Genomic DNA, 22,512 nt, shown 5'->3' with positions numbered 1-22,512 from the left:
GTCTCTCTTTCAGCTCTTTGTATCACCTGTGCCTGCAGTCCAGTTTCAGGCTTGATACAAATTCTGGATGGTGTATTTGAGAAGAAATAGAAACTAATAATTCTACCTTTTGTTCAGTTCTTCAATGTAATTCACAAAACAAGATCAGAATTCTAAGTAAAGTTTTGTATCACTTCCAATGAAGAATTGTTGTATGAATTTTTCCAGGCAGTCATTATATTGTTAAATTCTTCAGAGATGTATGGAGAAAGATTTGTAATTCAAGATGAGTTGAGGGTGTAAAAAACAATAACCTTTTAAACTATTAAACAATAAGGATTCATTTACTACAAATGTATTCCTGTAAATATTTTAAAATTTTCCAAGGCCTGGAAAACAGGCAAAGGGTTACCTGTGTATTACAGGATCATCTGAGTCAGTGGAACATACGTTTTCCCTGTTTTGGCCTTATAGTTAAATCATTTGCTCTCAGCACTGACACTAGAGCAGGTTAACATGTTAATTTTTCCTAATAAAGTGGAGTTGATAGGATATTCAAACTGCAGAAGCTGATGTATCCCGTTTGTTTCTGGTAAGCCTTGGGGCACTTTGAGAGTCTGAACAGTGGCTCTGCTGGGGCACTTCCATTAACACAGAATGCTGGTTTTCAGGGTGCTGTAGAAAGGGTTGTTTCCTGGCACCTTCTTCCCTCTACCCCAAGGAGGGCTGTAGACCTTTATTTTGCCAAGGAGCTGAGGTCAATGAAGATGATAAGAGTTCTGTTGGCAGAAAATTCATGCAGAACCAGAAGATGCTTTAATGTCCTATGAGGTGGCAGCGGTGTTGGCAAAAAGGTTTTTTTCCTGCTTCTATTCTGTCAGCTGACTTGTCCAGCAAATTTATTTTGGGTGGTTCAGGGCCTTGTCCCGAACACTCTTGATTCCAATCTAGATATTAGCTGTGACTATTTTTCTTGATTCTTTACTGATAAATCTGAGTGTCATGCAGTCCAACAGATGCCATTCTGAGAATAGATGCTGTGCTTGATATATTAGTGGCAACTTCTCATAGTTCTGTGGATAGGTTCAGGTTGGTCTCGATTGATCTCAACAGGCTGCTTTGGGTTGTGAAGGCCACTTCTTCCGAACCAGATCCTTGCCCGTTCTTACTTGAAATCACGCTGAAAGTGATACTTTCCTTGGGGAAGATTATTAATATGACCCTCTTACAAAGTGTGTTTCCTTCACAGCTGAAAGAAGTTGTGATTAGACCTCTTTAGTAGTCATCTTTGGATAAGAGGGATTTTGCAGTTATCAGTCCAGGTTCAGTCTCCCATTTGGGGGCTAGGATCATGTTTTGTGGCAGAGCAACTGCAGACATTTCAGGAAGAAACATTTGCCCCTGACCTGTTTCAATCTGGCCTCAGGCTGGGCTTTGTGATGGAAATAACACTATTGGCCTTGGTTGATGGTCTCTCACTCTAGTTGGATAAGGGCACTCCCTCACTGCTGATACTATTAAAAACTGTCAACAGCAGGGGTTGACCATGATATTTTGTTGGATCAGCTGCTATCAATGTATGGGTTAAAAGAGACTCTCCTTGGTTGGTTTTGTTTCCATCTTGGCAGGAAGCAAAAACTTTCCATAGAAGAGGCAGAATCAGCTAGTTGGGACCTGATGTTTGCAGTGCCCCAAAAGTGCATTTTATCCCAGTGCTCGTTTAACCTGTGTGTAAAACCCGTGTAAATGCCAATATCATCAGGAGTTTTAGAGCGAGTTGTTGTCATCTATATGCTGGCATTTTTATCTCACTATCTAAGCCACTGGCAGCAGCTGTGAAGGTCCTAGACCAGTGTCTTGAGGCTGTGGTCAGGTGACTGATGGTAAACCGACAAAAGCTTGAACCAGACAAGATGGGTGGTGATGGTTGAGAAGGCAGAGCATTTGGTTGATGTCTGCCAGCATTAGGTGGAATTAAGCTCTCTTTAGCAACTTAAGTTAAGAGCTTTGTGGTGCTTTTGGACCTGGTCTTGTTGATTAGATTAGCAGGTTAGTGCTGTTCCTTGGAGTGTTTTCTTTCACATATATGGCTTATATGCTCACCTAGCCACACTGTTCCATCATACTGTCACCTACAGATTGGACTACTATCACATGTGCTTTGTGGGGCTGCCTTTGAAGACATTGTGGGAATTTCAGTTGGCACAAAATGCCGCTTGGAACATACCAGTGCTGCAGTACTGAATCAGTTGCACTGGCACCCTTATCTCTTGAATCCCATTTCCAAGTATACTCCTGTGTGCCAGTTATACTCTTTAGACATACTTCTCCTGTTGGTACCCTCCTCTAGGATGGTCCATTTGGCATCAGTTAGGTCTCTGTGGTGGATCCATTCCTCTGGAATGGCCTACCAGAGTGGGAGAGCATCTTTGCTTGCAGCAATTAAGAAGGCATATATGACAGTTTTAGTCCATTTTATGGACAGTAAACAGATTTGTCATGCATTTTAACTGCCTTGAATCTGAGGAGATGAAGCAAGGTATAAACATGTTTAAAATTATGTGTGTGAATTAGATTTTTGGCTTGTTAATTTTTAAATGATTGTTTGAGGTGTTTTTTTAGGGTTGCTTTAATCAATACTTACATCCCTAGTTAGGGTAGTAACATAAGGTTTTTAAAGTTTCTGTTCAACTGCACTTGTGAATATAGGTAAAAATATTAAAAATTATACTGAATGTTCCGATTAAGAGAAGCAACCAACTTCCTTATAAGTGAATAATTAAACTAATTACATAGCAAGCATGATTTTCAGCAAAATGCCCCAAGAGTATAAAGTTAACACTTGTTCTACAGCTGTGTAGAGATTATAGTCATAGTCCCTACCAGGTGTGTTCGGGTCTGTTGAATGCATTGGGACTTTCCATAACCACATGCTCGATGAGGGATGATCTCAAATTCTGCCAGAAGTTGACTTATGCCCTCTGTGCATGAACCCTCAAAACTTAACTACATTTCTCACTGATTTTGTTAGCACCATAACATGCATTTTGTGAAGCCATATAGCTTTTGTCAATCAAGTTGCTGTGTGGACAGCCATTGTCTGCTTGTACCATTATGTGCCAGTTTAGTTTGTTCATGAACTACAAGAATAACATTTAATATATTTTCACTAATGAGAATTATTCTTCTAAACTTGTCATTATATCATAATTATATAGGATGTGGCAGGCACAATTTCCATGGAAATCTGCTCCTTGCCAGGTAATGGCAAGTCTGGAAAAAACGTGGGATTCCTAGTTGCCTAAACATCTGATGGTAGCTCTTAGGTTTTGCAGGACAGAATCCAAAGAAAAAAAATCCCTCCCTCTAAATATTAAAAAAATTACGTTGGAAAAGAGCTGAGGGTTGAAATGTTTGATCAGGGTCAAAATTTGCCAACTCACAAAACACTGTGCCACTGTTTTATAATTAGTGTGTATGGATCACCAGCTCAGATATACAGGTATCTTAGGCTTCTTGTTTACTGTGGCATTTTTTTATTCAGAATATTTCTGTCCTTTCCAAATATGGCCTTGGTAGCTATCTAGTCCAATATTTAACTTTTTATTGGGGTGGTCTTAAAATATTGATTGTACATTAGTGCTGTTGATATGTTGGTTGCATTGCTGGCCATGGGACAGCAATTTGCACAGTTGCATCCTAAACACTTGTTTGTGTGTTTGCTATTTCTTGAAAATCTACCATTAACTTTTGTATCACAAAATGTATGATTTTTTTTAAGGTCATGTAACAAGCACTCCTTCACGAGCCTATTGATTCTTCTTAAAACAATCCTTATCAAAAACAATGTGTGGTGTCCTTCCCAAACATGGATACTGTACATCTCTCAATTGCTGTTGCATATTACAAGACACGGTTGGTTCAGGTTGGTAATTTATAATGAGCTCTATCAAACTAGGAATCTTGCTTCTGTTGCAGTTTAATAAGAAAAGTGTAATGTTGTATTCCTTAAAATCCAGATTCAGTTTTATTTCATTTGGGCACAGAATTAAGTCTTCAGTGTTTTGATGCTCTTCTCTTGCACATATTATGTTGTTCTTTCAAACTTACATATTTTTAAAACTTCTGAATATCAGAACTGTTTTACTAATGAGATTGTTGTACATGGTTGGGAAAGAAGTTGGAACTCTACTACTGTTTGCAAGTAAATTTATTCCACTGGGCTGTTTGGGAAGAGAATGTCTGCTGCTTTGGCCCCCAAGCTATAACTATGATATTTAGAGAGAGTTTATTCATAAGCAAAAATAATATAGAGTGGACAGGTTGTTTTTGCAATAAAAATTCACCCATTGTATTTGTCATGTCTTAAACTATTTTAAAACATGTTTGGCAGTGCAATATTGGGCAGACTTATGCCCTTCTAAGCTAACTGACTTTAGTTGACTTAAAAGGGTATGCTCGGGACCGCACTGTGTTTGTAAAGAGATCTTCATGTATGTTAATCTAGAAATTTGACTGATTTAATTGTATATAATATACTACAGCCAAGTGATTCTGTTCTGTCTTTTGTGTTTATTGAATGTATATTTCTGTAGTGTATCATTTCTGGGAGCGGTAGATATAAAGCTGAAAAAGTCAATGTAGATGATGTTCTTTGTTTTATGTGATGTAAGTCCAAGACTACTAAGACTATTCTTTGTTTTAGAGGATATATCTACTTTTTTATTGTTTTGAAAGTATGGATTTCCTTGAGAGAGAATTTTTTGCTTCGCTTGTAATTGTGCAGTTTTGATGATGGAGAGGAGAGGGATGCTTCAGTACAAACTTGGAACACACTGCATTAAGTGCTTAGACACGTTGCCTATTTGTAAATCAGCATCTTCTGGTTATTGTCATAATGATGGGAAACAGTGAACTCTAACTTCAGAAGTCAGTTGTGCTCATCCATAGTGAAACTGGTCAAATTTCCTTACAGTCAGGGGCAAAAATAAGGACTGCAGAACGGTGGTTTAATACTGATATCAATAAACACTTGAAATCTGCATTGGGTACCACTCCAGACATGGAGTGGCTTGAGGCATTTGGAATGATTTGAATTTGCAACCATTTCAGCTTGAATTTCTCTTGGTTGCTGATTGGTTAGGTTCTGTTACATACTCAGGTCTTCTCTTGGGTCCATGGTTGAGCTGGGCATATATTCATGAATATATATTCATGAATGCAGTTCTCTTCTTGCTCGCTCTTTTCTGTTTACTATTTCCATAGCCCTGCCAGTACTCAGGCAAATTGAACTGAACTGTTGGACCTAAGGAATTGTGAGAGTCTTTTGCTAGTAATAAGTAGCTTGTTCCTGTATGTCCTTTATGAAAATAGAAAACTAAATCTATGCTAGGGAGAAGAAATGTGGGGCATGTGGCAGGCAACAACCAAGCTCCTATTTTTCCTGTTCTTGTTCTTCAGCTTGCACTACTCATAAGTTTTCCATACCTGATACATGTTTTAAAATCAAGACAGGCTGAACAAATGAGTTTCTATCAAGATATAACATTTCCTTTAATAAAAAGATGAAAGACGAAGAAATGTAAACGTTAAAAATTATAACTGAATGATGACAGGCAGTTAACTCCCCTTGTGATGAAATATTTTCATTGAATTACTCTCTCTTTTCCCTCAAATAGAAACTATGTTCCAGCTTCCTGTCAACAACCTTGGCAGTTTAAGAAAAGCCCGGAAAACTGTGAAAAAGATACTAAGTGACATTGGTTTGGAATACTGTAAAGAGCATATAGAAGTAAGTATGATCTTGGAGCTTTTGCCATGTGATGGAATGTAAGGGCGCCATCTTCTATGGAAGACATTTTAATTAAAATCTTTTCAGGAGAACAATGATGTGTTAAAACAGGGTAATTTGAGCTCTGGCTAATCTGTCTCCTGAGCCTTAATTCTTTCTAGCTATCAATCACATTTTAGCCTGGTTTTCCTTCAAAGAGCTCAGAACTGCATACATGGTTTGCCCCTCTCCCATGTTATTTTCATAGCAACCTTGTAAATTAATTTATGCTGAGAGAGGATGATGGTCTTAGGGAAAACAGTGGACTTCATGGAGTAGAAACTTAAACCTAGGCCTAGTTCAAAACTTTATCCAAACCCCACATTGTCTCAAATTTCTCCAGTGACCTAAAATTCATTTGTCAGCAACTTGCATTTATGGATGACTATGAGCCAGCCGACAGTTGGTATACTTGTCTGGTCAAACAACTCTTTTCTTGTGATGGTAGAGTTGGCAAATGTGCCCTCTTCCATCACACACAGAGCAACATAGGCATTTCCACATGGAGGCTTGTCAGCGCAGCAGCTGAATTTACACAACTTTTAGCCCTTTTATTGAGCTAAATTGGCCTGTGCATGGAATGTCCACATCACTTGGTACATGTGTAGTGGAGGAGGCACCCTAACCTCCTATTCTGCCAGATTGAGCATGAGAATTAAGAGAGTAGTTGTTAAGAAATACATAGGGCTGTTTCTAAATCTGCAAAACTGGCCAACCTTGGGATAAAGAGATGAACTATGTGTATCTTCTAGATGTGACATTATGAGCTGATACTTTGTTCTGGGAGAGTAGCATTTCAAAACTTTTCTAGTCGAGATCTTCCTACAAAATTGTGGCTCTGCAAAATTATACATGCTAAAATGTTTCGATGCTTCAGTATTAGATCCTTATCCAAGTTTGAGATAAATGCAATCGTTAGATGGCTTGTCTTTATAAAAATGCACATTGTGTGTCTGCTTTATTTTTCATAATTGCTATATACATTCCCAGCTGTAACTGATTTCATTGGAATAATTTGATCATCAAAATCTTTGAAAATTGGGCAGATTTAAAGATGCCAGAGGTCTAATTCTGATTACATGTTTGAAAAATGCAAGCAGAGACTATAATCCTTCACCAGAGTATCACATTAATAGTTTTTTTTAAAATCCCACCAAAATCTCTGTTCCTGTAGTGTACTTGTTTAGAATTTTGCATGCCCTGAACAAGGGACTGTTGCTTGATTGTAATAGATAGTTTAAAATTAAACTGGCTTTGTTGGGTAACATTGGGGAAAGGACCTAGCCAAAATGAAGCACTTTTAAGCACCATTGATACCAGTGGGGGACTTAACTACATTTTTTGTGTTGAAATTAGTGCCTAACTTGCGATTACTAAAATTGGTTTACTGGGGTTTTTAAGACGTGAAAATACATTTGTGTTATGTTCTCTGGGACACTGTTGAAGACTTCTACTTATATTTGCTTACTGTAGAATGCTTTGTGAATTTTCAAGAATGAAGATAAGAATTTGCCATCAGCCTCTGGCTTTTTATTTATCTTTTTGCTTTTGCCAATCCTGTCCATCTTTGTAGGATTTTAAACCATTTGAACCAAATGACTTCTATGTGAAAAACACTACATGGGAAGATGTTGGATTGTGGGACCCGTCACTTACCAAAAATCAGGTTAGTAATGATAGCTTCAGATAAAAGATTCCTAAAGCTGAAACGGGCTATTTGAAACTTTTTAACCGTGGATATTAACAGTCCTGCGCCTCCTTAGACAGAAATAAGTTCCTCCAATTTCTTTAGGACGAAATCCCAGGTAAAAGTCTAACGGATTTCAGACTGAAGCACAGATAGGAGAAGAGGGTTTTTGCGGCCTTAAAGAGAAGTGCACTTTGTTATGGTGCATTGTAGTTTCAGTAGAATGTGCAACTACTGATAGTCAAATAAGAAAATTAGCTGCAAGGAGCAACTTTTGTGGCCTTTTCAGTTTGGAAAATTTAGTTGGGGGAGGCCAACATCATTTTTTGTACATTCTTTAAAAATGCAGGTTGTTTGAGCCTGTTAAATGCCACAGAAGTATGAGACAGAATCCTTACTAGAGCAGCCTCTGCTGGTGCAATTACAGTATGGTATTAAACTGAAACTTGGTGAAGTTCAAAGGCTTTCACAAAAAGATAATCTGGAGTTGAGCCAATAAAGTGTTAATGGTGTCATGGGGTTTTTCTAGAGAGATGGGGAGAGAGTGAACAACATAGCACAAGTACAATTGGTTTTTACTGAAAACTTCGGTATTTGAATAAATGTATATGTTGGCTTATATATTCTGTCACTGGAAATCAGCCAGAAATAGAAGGATGTATTCTTCTGTAAAACTTATACTACTGTGGTGAATGGCCAAGACTAATTTTCTGTCATTAAAAAAAACGTTTGGACGAGTTATGTAACCAAAATACTCATAATTTAAGGTATGCTGCTATACAGGACTCGCTCATAGTCCTGTTAGAAGATTAAGATCTTTGTTCAGTTTTCACAGTTACAAATAACATTCATAACTTCTAAGATTGTATATTTAACGTTAACATATTTTAAGTGCCACGGTGACTTTGAGAACTTACCTGAACTATATGAAATAGGTGCATTTGAATTCTGGCAGTGAGAAAGGCAAGGCCTAACCATTTGGTTTTATGATGAATGAAGAATGGGCATTTGTCATGCACCATATATTCAGTCCAGAGAGCATTTAAAGTCTATTTGGGTCATGAGGAAAATGGCAATAACTTCAATTTATTGAAGGTCTGCGTTTAATTTTTATAAATACATAATTTAAATAAACATGGTAGGGCCTTATAGAGAATGAAGAAAGTCCTTTCTGCTTTATATAAAATATAATTTGTAAGCCATCGTATTATACCTTAGATACGCACATCTAGAACTTTAAGCCTGTTGGCATAATTTGCAAAATAATTATCGCTGTTTTTTAGTCTGAATGAAGATTGAGACTCCAAATCATTTGAAATTATCTTATTTTATAAAAAAAATTGATGCACATTGTAACAAGGAATTACTGCCATGAGTTCACTTTAAGAAGTTGATAGAGGGTTCCAAATCTATTTGAATAAAGCTGTCTTTACTAATAAATGTAACAGTTACCCTTACTTGAAGCAAAAAAATTTTGTGATACTTAAAGTTTTTTTTTTTTTGCTTTTAAGGATTATCGGACAAAACCCTTTTGCTGCAGTGCTTGTCCCTTTTCCTCGAAGTTCTTTTCAGCTTACAAAAGTCACTTCCGGAATGTTCACAGTGAAGACTTTGAAAACAGGATTCTTCTTAATTGTCCCTACTGTACTTTCAATGCAGACAAAAAGACTTTGGAAACGCACATTAAAATATTTCATGCTCCAAATGCCAATACACCAAGTGGAGGCATCAGCACTTTTAAAGATAAAAACAAGCATGATAGCCTTAAACCTAAGCAGGCTGACAGTGTAGAGCAAGCTGTTTATTACTGTAAGAAGTGCACTTACCGAGATCCTCTCTACGAAATAGTTAGAAAGCACATTTACAGGGAACATTTTCAGCATGTTGCTGCACCTTATATAGCAAAGGCAAGTGAGAAATCGCTCAATGGGGCAGTGTCCTTAAGTTCTGGTACCCGAGAGGAGGTAATGATTCACTGCAAACGATGCCTTTTTATGCCGAAGTCATATGAAGCTTTAGTACAGCATGTTATTGAAGACCATGAGCGTATAGGATATCAGGTGACAGCAATGATAGGGCATACAAATGTGGTGGTACCAAGATCCAAACCTTTGATGCTAATTGCTCCAAAACCACAGGATAAAAAGCCTATGGGACTTCCTCAAAGGATGGGTCCCCTAACTCCTGGAAATGTCCGGTCTCTTCCATCACAGCAGATGATGAATCGACTGAATATACCAAAGCCTACATTGAATTCTGGAGGAGTTAATATGATGTCAAATGTTCACTTACAGCAAAACAACTATGGAGTGAAATCAGTACCACCAAGTTATGTTGGTCACACGGGAGGAAGGTTAAGTTTAACTGGTAGCTCTCCAGTTTCCTTATCCCAGCAATCTCAGTCAATGAAGCAGTATCCTCCAAGTGGAAATGGAAGACCATACCCCCTTGGAGGGGAACCAAGATCACAGGCTTCAGCAAGATACTCTCTTCAGTCTGCCAACTCATCTTCGCTTTCATCAGGATCCTTGAAGCCAACATCATTAGCTCAGTCTCAGGCAGCAACCAGAGTATTAGGCCAGTCCACACCCAAGCCTCTTGGAACTGGCGCTACAGGTGCCTCTGCTGTCAATACTTCATCGACACAGAAATGGAAAATTTGTACAATCTGTAATGAGCTGTTTCCAGAAAATGTGTACAGTGTTCATTTTGAGAAAGAGCACAAGGCTGAAAAGGTGCCTGCAGTTGCTAACTACATAATGAAAATACATAATTTCACTAGCAAATGTTTATATTGTAATCGCTACTTGCCTACTGACACGTTGCTTAACCACATGTTGATTCATGGTCTGTCTTGTCCCTACTGCCGCTCAACTTTCAATGATGTTGAAAAGATGGCTGCTCATATGCGAATGGTTCATGTTGATGAAGAAATGGGACCTAAAACTGACTCCACTTTAACCTTTGATCTGACGTTGCAGCAGGGTAGTCACACCAATATACATTTGCTTGTAACAACTTACAACTTGAGAGATGCACCTGCCGAATCAGTAGCTTACCATGCTCAAAATACACCTCCAGCTCCTCCAAAACCACAGCCAAAAATTCAGGAGAAAACAGATATACCCATAAAAAGTTCTCCTCAGGCTGCAGTTCCCTACAAAAAAGATGTAGGGAAAACACTCTGTCCCTTGTGCTTTTCAATCTTGAAAGGACCTATCTCTGATGCGCTGGCACATCACTTAAGGGAGAGGCATCAAGTTATTCAAACAGTTCATCCAGTAGAGAAAAAGCTCACATACAAATGTATTCACTGTCTTGGAGTGTATACCAGTAATATGACTGCCTCAACTATAACACTGCACCTTGTCCACTGTAGAGGTGTTGGGAAGACCCAAAATGGTCAAGACAAATCTAATGTGCCCTCTCGACTAAATCAGTCTCCGGGTGCAGGACCTGTGAAACGTACTTATGAACACATGGAATTTTCTTTAATGAAGAAAAGGAAAATGGATGACGACGACTCCCCTTCTGTGTTTGAGGAGAAGCCTGAAGAACCTGTAATTCTAGCTTTGGATCCCAAGGGTCATGAGGATGATTCTTACGAAGCCAGAAAAACATTTCTCACAAAATATTTCAATAAGCAACCCTACCCTAGTAGGAGAGAGATTGAGAAGTTAGCTGCCAGTCTTTGGCTATGGAAATCTGACATTGCCTCGCACTTCAGCAACAAAAGGAAGAAATGTGTTCGAGATTGTGAAAGGTATAAACTGGGGGTCCTGCTAGGATTCAACATGAAAGAGTTAAATAAGGTTAAACATGAAATGGATTTTGATGCTGAGTGGCTTTTTGAAAACCACGATGAAGAGAATTCTAGAGTCAATGCTAGTAAAACTGTTGATAAAAAAATAAACCTAGATAAAGATAATGAAAGTTCCTCAGACAGTTACGAAAATATAGAAGAGGAATTCAATGAAAGCAATAGTCCATTTGCAGAATCTGTTTCTAATTCTGGTCATAAAGCCTCTTTTAATAGCATAAATGAAAACCCAGATGAAAGCAAACCCAAGGAGACAACTGAGGAAGCCATCTTGGTGTCTCCAGAAAAAACAGACCAAAAAGAAGAGGAGGGAGACCCAAAACATAAAGACACTTGTCCTACAGAACCAGCAAAACTGGTAGCTGATGGCTCTGACAGTGAAGGTGACCAAGTAGATCGAGATGATGCTATTGAATGGAAAGACGAAGCATCTCCATCTGAAAGTGGACCTGGTTCTCAGCAAGCATCTGACTATGAAGATAATACACCAGAAATGAAACCGGAAACTTGGACAGATGAATCATCCCAAAGTGAAGATGTTAATAGTAGTAAACCGGTTGCAGAAACTAAAGGTATTGCCTCTGAGAGTGATGAAGAACAGACAAAGTGGAAGAATAGTTCCTATGGAAAAGTAGATGAGTTTTGGTCTAAGGACCAGTCACAGTGGAAAAATGCAACAGAAATTAAAGAGAACTTGTCAAATCAGCAAATGGAGTGGCAGAATAGCACAATTGACAGTGAGGATGGAGATCAATTTGACAGTGTGACTGATGGGGTTACAGAATCGATGCATAGCAGCCTAACTGGGGTAGAGCTGAGTAGCCAGCAAGCATAAGCTGTTCAACTCCCTAGCCTCTCTATCCGTCACTTGACAACTGTCTAAACTCTTTCATTTCAGGACTGCTGAAGTTCATTGTTACTGGTACTGCCTTTTGAGTGCAAGGTCATCTGGCTAGTAGCCGTGAGATGGCCATACCAATTCCAGTTCTTATTTCAAAGTATGCTGTTGGCAATTCTCACTTGAGAGTAACTGCTGTGATGAGCACAGTAACGTAATGTGAAAATGGATACGCTGGTGGCTCCCAGTTGCTCACTGAAGAAAAGTAAAGGTTTATTTTATCGGCATTTTCAACATTTATTTCACTCTGTATATGTTCAGCTGTATGTCTTTTTAAACATTATCCTTTTCCACATGGTAGTTATAGGGCCAACATATGAGCTACCAGTTCAATGTGTATAGTAGACTCTGGGAAAATTGTTTTTTTTCATGTATCATTCTGAATAGTTAAAATGTATATTTGTACAGTCTTTTAGACCTATTCAAGTGATGCTTATGCTATTGTTCTTGTGTACCCATCATAGGTTGGTTCTTTTTTTAGTGTTGCCCTGCTGTGTAATAAATGCTGTATCTAGTTTACCTAGCAAAAAGCTTGAAACTGCATAGTATGACTTTTGACAGACTTAGTTTTTGCACATAACCTTGTACAATCTCAAAACAGAGGCCAGCAACATAAAGTATATCTGGACTCTATTGTATTATAGAATTTTCTTGTTCTTGAATATCCTTGACATTACAACTGATGACTTTGAATTTCAGAGCCATTTTCTGAAATCTTTTAAGCTAAAAAAAATCACATGCAAGAAACAAGTTTGCAGCTACTAATTTTGACACCTTTTAGATCTGTATAAAAGTGTACTGTGTTAAAGCAGCATACGGAAATGAGTGCTGCATTTTTGGATATTTAGTTTTATCTTTAGTTAACACCAACATTGGTGTTGTATTCATTTATACCATCTAATATATGACACATTGTTGTAGTATGGATAATTTTGTGATCTTTATTTCCCCTTTGTATTCATTTAAGCATCTAAATAAATTGCTGTATTGTGCTTAATGTAAACATTTGCTTTATTACAAGGTCTGCTTTCCTGTTTATAAAAATGGATTTTGTTATGCTGGTTTTTGTTGAGAAAAAATTGGGAGTGCATTGCTTGTGTTGATACATTTATAAGAAAATGAAAAGATTCTGCTGAAGCACTCTGACATCAAACAGCCTGTCAATATGAAACTGAAACTAAAAGCAAAATAGATGGGACGAAATGTGCAAGGCTAAAGAAGTTACCCGATAAGTGAATTTAGGATGCCATCCCACCAATTTTTTTTTAGCTCTGTTGTGTTTGGTGGAAAAGCATGTGTTTCCTTAACTCACTTGTTGCAATCAGTTGGATTCAAAGTACTTTGGGTGGATCATGTTGGTCTTTCTTTGACACTTACTGCAAGTAGGCTGTTATTAAAGATTGCTGGTCCAAGTGCTTTTATCTGTGAGGTGGATTTTTAACTACAGGGTTCTGAATGATAGCTTTGAAGATGTTCTGGTTCAGTTTTTCAGACAGATCCAGCAATGTAGTATTTATGCATGGCATGCGAAAAGGCTTTTGTGCACTTAGTAACTTAGGAGGGTGTTAGGATGCCTTGGGTTTCTAATATGGTTCACGTGTTCATCAAAAGCATAATGATATGCCATTAAGCACTTTCTGCTAGGGATGGAAGAGTGCTGCTGATTTAAGTTTTTCTGCTATAACCAGGTTTCCCCTGTGGCACAATTAAGAGTGGAGAAAAGAATCCAGTCTCTTTATTTTTAACTTTGTAGGCAGACTGTTTAAGTTGACCACCTACTGAACAATTTGATACCTTATTTTTCTGGAGGAAATCTAAATAGTTCTAATGTTGGTGTATTATGTTAGAATATCTAGAGTCAATGGTTAATCTTGTATTCTAAGAACAAGTAATGACAAAGAAATAATGGGTGATTGTGACTTGGGGAAGTTGGTATATTTATATGCTTCTCTAGGCATAATTCCATTGCAAGACATAAGATCTTTCTGAAGTTATGTATTAAACGCTGCTTTGCAAAAAAGGTGTCATCTTCGAATATGAAAGCCTTTTTTTGGTGCAAACTTGAGGATACGAGATGTTTTTTAGAACAAAGTAGATAAACTACAGCTTAGAAGTCAATTGCTGTTCCTGGGCATCTATGTGCATGAAGGGAGAAAGGTTAAGAACACTTTTCAGGTACTAAACAGCATTGAATAAAACTGGACGTTCTTTTGAGTAGCCCTGCTTAGGATTGGTTCATGATAGGTCAACAAGCCCAACCCCACTATTCAGGCCACTGTTTCCTGACTAAAATACTTTTCTTGCGTTAGTGCCCCAAAATGATGCAGTTATGTTTTATCACTGTCTCTCAAGTGTGCTTTGGTGCGTTAGCTTCTGCACGTAGAACCTGACTTTGATGTGCAGGCACTTTTATACAAGCAATCCCTCTGCATTTTGAGTGGCTGCCACTCTGAGGACTGTACTATGTACTTTTCATGAGCATTTGAATCGGATCTAAAATTTTAGCAGGGTCTGCAGCTGTTCTATACCATTTGCTTGAGTTCAAACTCGAGCATTTGCATTGCACTTCTAACGTTTTTAAGAAAGGCTTTGTATGTTCACAAAAGCTTTTGTTGGACTAGACCATTAGTTAATGACCTGTGATATATGGAGATCAGTGCAAGTTCCTTGACTAATTTCTGTTGTCTTTAAGTTGGTTAGGTACATTCTAATGGAAATAGTCATTGTATCTGCATCTGTAGTGATTTATCTGTAATACTGTCAATGTGTACAGTTGTGTTCCAGGCAGTCCATCAGCTGCTGCAAGCATAATCAACTTGGAAAGTTGGGCTAGATGTGGGCCCTAAGCCCTTGGAATCTTGCATCACCTGCAGTGACAGTTGACTGCGTATCTGAAGAAGAGAGCTGTGACCCTTGGAAGGTTCATACCCTGAAAATCTTGTTGGTCTCTAAGGTGCCACTGGACTTAAATTCAGTTGTCTGCATAGTTTCTCTCTTAGGTGTATGTAGAACTAATGCACATAGAGAGGCTGCTCCATTCACTTCAATCAGGGTAGCAGAGTTGTATGTAAAAGAATGCATATGCAGATCAGTTGCCTCTATGCAAATGAATAAGGAAGGACTTGGTGTAGAAGGAACTTCAGTAATTTCTTGTGGGCTCAGATTTGGGAAAGGAATAAATAATAGCAGCATATTGGTGAAGCAGGAGAGAGATGTGTGAGCCCCACTGTTAGATACACAGGACTCTGGTGTTGATGGTTTGTATGTATTGTATCAGGTACCAGCTTTGAAGCTGTCTTTAGGCAAATTCCTCAGAGGAGTGACCTTTTGGCATGGTGCGGTAGCATTCCTTTGTATAACTGACCTATTTTAACATACTCGTTTAGATGGCATCCTGCCACAACAAAACACTAAACATTTTCCAGAATTTTATTTATACCATTCAAGCTACATTATATGGGAACATTGAATATCTAGGACAGGGTGAAAAAAACTGAATGGGCTGTGTATATTCCTTTTGAATTGTAATATGTCCACTTGAGACATGTATAGACAACCCATCCCCATTTTGACTGACCGCACTGGGACTGGACACAAACACACACACACACACACACACACACACACACACACACACACACACACCCTTAAGTAGACTGTGCTTATAAGCAGAGGAACAGAGGATGTGTCTGCGCATACACTTCCTTCCTGTGATCTGTGAAACTGCTTTACGAACACTGCTGATAATGGGGAGAGAGCATACATGTGGGCACTTTGCATATTTACTCTGCAAAAACAACTTGGCAATTGTGCAGGGTGAGGGGTGGGACCAGTATGCCTGTGCCCACTTTCCTTCCCTGTGTATTCAGTCATCATGTGGACTTGTCTGTGCAGAGCCTGTGAGAGCTACGTTCAAGATGCAATTTCTGCACTGTACACATTAGAACATAACTGAAACATCCCTTGTATAAATGATCATTTTAACAGTTATATCTAAAGCGAGAAAATAACTTCTTCAATGCAATCAGAGAAGTATTTAAGGTAAGTAGGGTTCATAAAATCTTGACATCTCAGATGTGCTGTCTCTTGATGCTAAACGCTTGTATATGCAAACGTCTCAAGTGTCAAACAAAAAACAAAGATCGCTAGCAAAACTTGAGGCAATGTGATGGACATGAATGTGGCTTATGTTTGTATGGCCCTCAGAACATTACTGTTTTTAAAATAACTCCAATGTATTGTGAGTGACATTGAAGTGTTGGCGCCTGCACAATTTGTAGTTTTTCTTCTACAAACCAGAATTCTACACTCTGTTTCTGGAAAGGAAACGTATACCAAGTTGTCTAGGCTATACTTGGATAGAAGTTGCAAAAACCAATCAGCAGCACTCCGCCTGCAACTGGAAGAAGAAGAGAATGTGCAAGCATGGCAACATAGTTTGTTGTAGGCCTTCGTGAAGTCTGAATGCAGGAGACCGTCAGTGGTTCAAACTAGGACTTCGGTCTGAATGTTCTGTATTTTTGAGCTGGTTCCTATTGACCTAGATACTATTCAAACTCAGTGCTGTCCTTCTTTCCCTCTTTGGTCTAACCTTTTACTCTCCCTGTATAATTGCTACAAATATTCAGACTAATTTGGCTAAGACACTGTAGATAAATACAGAACTAATGGCTTTGGTATTTGCTACCTATGTACTTGATGGGAAAATAGTCTTCAGTTCTGTAGAGTTCTGGCAGGTTGTAAGTGTGCTGTGGAGACGAGGTGTGTTTCTGAAATAAGAACAAAAGAAAAACATTCTTACTAGGCTGGCTGCCAAGCCATTAAAGATATTTTAATTAAATTGCTCTTAACTAATTAATTAAATCAAATGTACATGATACAAAACATCAGTGGAAGTGCTTTTTCAACATCCAAAAGGAGGCAAATTCCAGAATTCCAATTACAGCAACAAACCTGAGTCAAAAACTGTTTAAAAGAAAGTTCCAGGCCTATCAATATCATGAAAAAGCCAAGTATAAACTATGTCATGAAATTTATTTCAACTCTGAATTGTCAGCTTAAGTTGCCTGTGATTACACTAGTGCTGGAAACAGTTTCAACTATCATGACACAGCATGCTAATGTTTGCTACAAGATTGAAGGCAAAATAATTTGTTTTGCTGGCTGGAGAAGTTACATTCCACTGATAGAAACCCTTCTATCAGCAGAGGTTTTCAGTACGATCTAAGCTAGCCAATTGCAAGTTGGAATGGTCAGAGGATGTAAAGCAATTCAGTGTCAATATAGGAGCTAGGATTGGATAACTGTAAGCCTGAAGACTAGTGCAGCATTATGATTTTATCATTGACTCAAGTTGAGACATCCAGTTCTCTTTCTCAACTGATGTGTTATACTATGAAATCAGAATGTTCATAATCTCACTTGTAATTAAGTATTTGAAGATCTACAGTGGAAAAGCAAAAGCTGGAAATTATACAGATTTGCCTAGTCCACAGGCCAAAGGATTTATCAAACACCAAGACTGCAGGATCCAAAAAAGGCTCTCTACCATGCAGAGATCACACCCATGTACCTCCCCCTCCCCCCAGCCAAATGTGGCCCAAACTGCCCCTTGAAATGCTGCTCCAGGGAGAAGGGGCCTCGGAGTTGGCAAAAATCATCTTCTGTCGCTAACCCTACCAGAGCATCCCCGTGCCCACAAAATAAGGGTTTTTCCCCGCAAACCCTGCTGCTGCTGTGACCAAACTGCTCTAGCTACTCCTTAGGCAGTTTTGACACTGATAATCCAGCCAAAAATCCCCCCTCCCAATTTTTTTTTCAAGTATATAAAACAAGAAGAAACATACATACGCTTTAATTTTACACTGGTTTAATTGTATCTCTTTTTTCCAGGAAGCAGGCATGTTCATTCTAGATGACTATTAATAAGCATGACCATTACTAACTCAGCTCTGTCAATCACTTCCTTTTAAGATGCACAACAACAGTATCTATTGGAATTTGGTATCCCTGTACACTCCAAATGTGTATTCAGAATCTGAGAGCACAGGAGGTCAAAATGTAGTTAGATGTTTCCATCACCTTTCCTGCATATAGCTCAAGGCTGTTTACAAAAACTATTATAGACCCCACCCCCCACACCACCATTCAAAAGAACAACACAGCATATACCTAAAACAGAACTCTCCACAGATAGCAAATCCTATTAATAAGCATGGAACAGCACATTTCAACTTCAAAACCACTTTAAGAGTTGGTGCTTTCCTCACTGCCACTGTCTGTTCCCTGACACAGAAGGGTTAGCTGAAAACGGAGAGGAAGCGTGCACGAGACAGGACAGGAGAAACCCCACTTCGCTGGACTGTTTCTATAGATGGATGGTTCTCATACTTTAGCAAGCTGGGAGCCCCAGTTTTGATACTAAAAATTTCACAGCTCCTCCCTCATCAGTGCCTGGCCATTGCACTAGGCAGACCCAGTTCAAAGTGCATGGCAAGCTGCCCTCTGGCTTCTAATGGTCTCAAAACTAGGAATGTACTCCAAGAAAATATTCTTTGCCGTTTTGGACTAGGAGGGGACATTTTTTTATCATGCTCACTGGTTTTTGGATAGGACACTACCAGTTTGGGTTTCAAATCCACATGTTTTGGGGGTTCTGGAGTTTTGAGTCCGTTATTTTCAGTCTGGAATATATTTGTGGCTCTAGGGCAGCTTTTTGTAAAGTGTAGATTTGCACAGAACATTGTCCTCCCATCTAAAGACCCTCTAAGATTCAAGCAGATTGAACAAAGGGTTGATTTTACAGATCCCTGAAGTAGGCGCCTCTAGGTGTGAGTGCACATCTCCACTGATTCCTATTGGGGGGGGGGATGCTGATCACCGGCATGAAAAACCTGTCTGCATTTATTTCATTTTCCTACTATTACAGAGACTGACAATAAAGAGCTTTGCTTTGCCTTTCTTGTTGTCTTGTCTGTTTCCTATCACAGTAAAGAAGGCTTCCTTTGCAGAAAATCCCCCCATTCCACAGCTCTGCTATTAAGTCGCTATGAGGGACAGGAACAGGGTCTGGAGTGGCTGATTTTCAACTAAATGGCACCAAAATTGCAGCAGAACTAGTGCTGCCGGCTCACTAAAGAATCCCCAAGTTTCAAGAAAATTGTACCACAGGGTCCAACTCTGTCAGCCCCTGAACAAGGTTGCCCCAGCATTGTACTTGCAAAGACAATAAGCTCCCACAAAAGAGCGTATTAGGAAAAGTCTAGCAGACCTTATGAAATGTCTGTAGTGTTGGTACTGAGAACCCCCAGAAATGGGGGTGAACACTGCTGCCAGTTGTGAGTGTAACAATGTTCTGGTGGATCCAAGAACTTGGAGTGCCATGGATTTCTCAATGAGTCTGTTCAATGGTTCAAAACTCACAATCATAAGGTGAACCAGTCAGGGCTATGTTGTCAAGTACATAGAGCAAAACTGAAACAGCTGCCGATCATAAGCTGATTTACAGATGATTCCTCAGCTGGGAGTTGGCGTCTGACGGCTGCAAATACAGCTTGCTAACGGCCCATCAATTAACTGGCTTCCTGATCACTACAGGCAAATCTGAACTGAACTGGCAGGTGTGAGCATCCCTAATTCGATCCCTATTCACTACACTTGAAAAGCCAAGTCGTGTCGGCTGTACACGGTCAGGTCCTGGAGGCCACTTGATTCTGTAGGATCAAAAAGGAATCTGGCCCAAATCTTAATCATTCTCTCTGCTTTGACTTTGTGCCACAAAGTGCAAGTCATTTGGTTAAGAACTTCTAGATAACAGGCTGGCTGAACAGGATGAGAAGGAGTTTAGAAAAACTTTTCAGAACAGTTTGTGGGAATAGAAAACAGCCAGCAACTCCCACAATCTCAACTGAAAGTATTCAACTGAAAACCTCCATTCACTTCTACTTGCCTGTAGCTGTTTTTTTTGTCCTGTTCCCCTCTATTCTGGAAGCCCCTTCTGCCCTCTGGGAAGATCACTTCTCGGCTTGCAAGAACTGTGTGATAGAATACCTGTGTCGGTTAGGGAGCTACAGTGAAGAGGGAGGAAGGGGGGGAAGTCACCTCTTCTTCCCCATCAATGGAGCTGTGCTTGCAGAAGGAGCAATTTTACTCTCCTTCCCTCTCTGTCCAACACACCTACCCACGCAGGTCCGAAGAGGCTGCCAGAACAAAGTGGAATGCAGAAAAATCGGTGTTCCTTGGGTTTATGGTTGGGAATACAGGATGCTGCAAAATCTCTGGATACAGAGTGGCATATCTCTTTATGGTGAAATCTTTTGCTTTAGAAAATAGAGCGAAAGCTAGTTAATCTTATACTTGAAGTAAATATGATGATAGTAATAGGACTGCACCTCTGTGGTGCCATTCAGCCAATTAGAATTCCTAAAGCTAAGCTATTAAAGCCTAGCAACTAAACACACTTTCTGGCTAGTGTTCTGAGGTGATGTAGAAGTTAGGTGACTAGTGAAAGTGCTTCTCTGGGCGCCCCCCTTCAAAGAGAGGACACCATCCTCTTCCCTAGAGTGCAAAATCTCTGCCCTCATTTTAGAAAGCTGAGGGTGTTATGTTTTTGCATTAATTGGGTGGGTTTGAAAGGGGCTTCACTCTCTATCCTTAATGAACGGGTGGACCTCCTGGAGTACCCTGGCAGCCCCCAAGTGGTCCCAGGTCCCAGTTTGGAACAAATCTGCTCTAGGCAGGTCAGGGATGTAGTGTGATAGAAACAGAAAAGGAAGCTTTCGGTAATCTTTGAAACAGTAAATGTAGATTTTGTATACCAAGATTACTTCTGCCATCTACATGTTGATTAAGTCTATCTAGCATTAACCAATAAAGGAGGAGGCTTTTTGGAGTGCAGGAATCAAGTATTTACACATACGGCTTTCAGTGCAGCCAAACAAGATGGCACAAAATGCATGGATATCTTGCAAGGCTTCTGGCACCATGCTTAGTACACGAAGCAACACGAAGAGGCTATGCTGTCACTGAGCTCTGATTGACATGTCAGGATAAAAGAACTTCTACATCTGCATAGCATCTTGTTTAAACTGGGCCACTGCTCATGCAAAGCAGTTATGTAGGCTTACAATGGCAACACAACACCTGTCCAGACTTTCTGCCTGCTAGCTAAGCACTCAAGAGGTGCTTTGCATAGGTAGCGACCCTCCTGAAACAAGACACTGTGTGAATACAAACTCTGCTGGGGAAGTTCTTTGCCTTTCCAGCCTCACTTTTAAAGGAGCTCTCATCTTCACAATACAAGCACAATATTAAGCATTCTGAAATCCCTAGAATTCATTATGACAAGTACCACTTCAATTTTACGACACACACAAAAAAGTGACCTTAGGTCATTGTTGGCTGTTGATGCATTCTGGCTAACATGTTATTGTTGTTTATTACATTTCTAACCCGCCCTTCCTGCTAGCAGGCTCAGGGCGAGGTACAACAGTTATAAAAATACAAAATATTAAACAATTCATAAAACAACAGTTCATATAAAATTAACAAACAGATAATAACTGTCCCAAGATGGGGTAAAAACATTTAGTCCTTCCACTATATTAGGAGTGAACATTATATATATGTAGATGTAAAGAACTGACTGTTGCAAAATCAGGCATTTTGATGTCCTGAGAAAATACTAAAATAAAATCCTCTTCCTTTCATTAGATTGTAGGCATAGCGGCCCTCTTCTCCTGCCAAACCCTCAAGTCTCATTCTTCCCAGCATTCTCATTCAATCAGCTACCTCCTTTTCGGATTCAGAACCTGTTCCTGCCTCTCATTCTAATATGCTGTTGCAGATGCATGTACTCTTCTTGACAGTTGGGCCATTAGCATTATGTTTGTCATTATATGATTAGTGCGCTTCAAAATGATACTGGTCAACAGTATGTTCGTCTTCAGTCTTCAGTGCAGTCCCACATTGAGGGATAGCACATGTGCTGGCCTGCCGATCGGAAAAGATTCTTTAGCTCTAAAAGACCAAAACGGGGCACTCTGCCTCTACTGCGCATGCGCAGGAGTTTCCTGCCAAATGCAAGTAGGGGACAGAATGCCGACATTCCCCTCAGTTCTTTTTTTTTGCCACCGTTAGGAGAGGTTCTCCTTAGCTCTACTCCTTGCTTACCGTGATTTCTTCTGTGTGATCTCGTCATGACTCATTTTTAAGGAAATGTTTACAACATGAAATAAAGATGCCTCTTGCCTTGAAACATGATCATTGTCTGCTGCGTCTGGGTAAAACAGTGTTTCAGT

General features: G+C 39.4%; 2 protein-coding genes across 4 annotated transcripts in view; one reads left to right on the top strand and one right to left on the bottom strand.

The window, feature by feature from the left end:
• ADNP (activity dependent neuroprotector homeobox) overlaps positions 1 to 13,206 on the top strand; it is a 40,610-nt gene extending 27,404 nt beyond the window's left edge. The window contains exons 1-5 of one of the 2 annotated variants that reach the window (XM_054980828.1): positions 14 to 126; positions 3,761 to 3,904; positions 5,658 to 5,770; positions 7,383 to 7,475; positions 9,008 to 13,206. In XM_054980828.1, the coding sequence (XP_054836803.1) occupies positions 3,826 to 3,904; positions 5,658 to 5,770; positions 7,383 to 7,475; positions 9,008 to 12,151 (3,429 nt within the window). In that variant the 5' untranslated portion in view covers positions 14 to 126; positions 3,761 to 3,825 and the 3' untranslated portion in view covers positions 12,152 to 13,206. Of the gene's footprint in view, positions 1 to 13; positions 127 to 3,760; positions 3,905 to 5,657; positions 5,771 to 7,382; positions 7,476 to 9,007 lie in introns of those variants that run through there. The other variant, XM_054980829.1, reaches the window with a different exon arrangement.
• Positions 13,207 to 15,642: 2,436 nt separating this feature from the next.
• The window catches only part of BCAS4 (breast carcinoma amplified sequence 4), a 73,812-nt gene continuing 66,942 nt past the window's right edge, over positions 15,643 to 22,512 (bottom strand). For both annotated transcript variants that reach the window (XM_054980872.1, XM_054980873.1), the window contains one exon: positions 15,643 to 16,983. In XM_054980872.1, coding sequence (XP_054836847.1) covers positions 16,879 to 16,983 — 105 coding nt within the window. In that variant the 3' untranslated portion in view covers positions 15,643 to 16,878. The remainder of the gene's footprint in view (positions 16,984 to 22,512) is intronic.

Source organism: Eublepharis macularius, chromosome 5, assembly GCF_028583425.1.
Source record: "Eublepharis macularius isolate TG4126 chromosome 5, MPM_Emac_v1.0, whole genome shotgun sequence".
Classification (NCBI taxonomy): Eukaryota; Metazoa; Chordata; class Lepidosauria; order Squamata; family Eublepharidae; genus Eublepharis; species Eublepharis macularius.
Note: the sequence above shows the minus strand (reverse complement) of the source record. Positions and strands in the feature narration are given on the sequence as shown.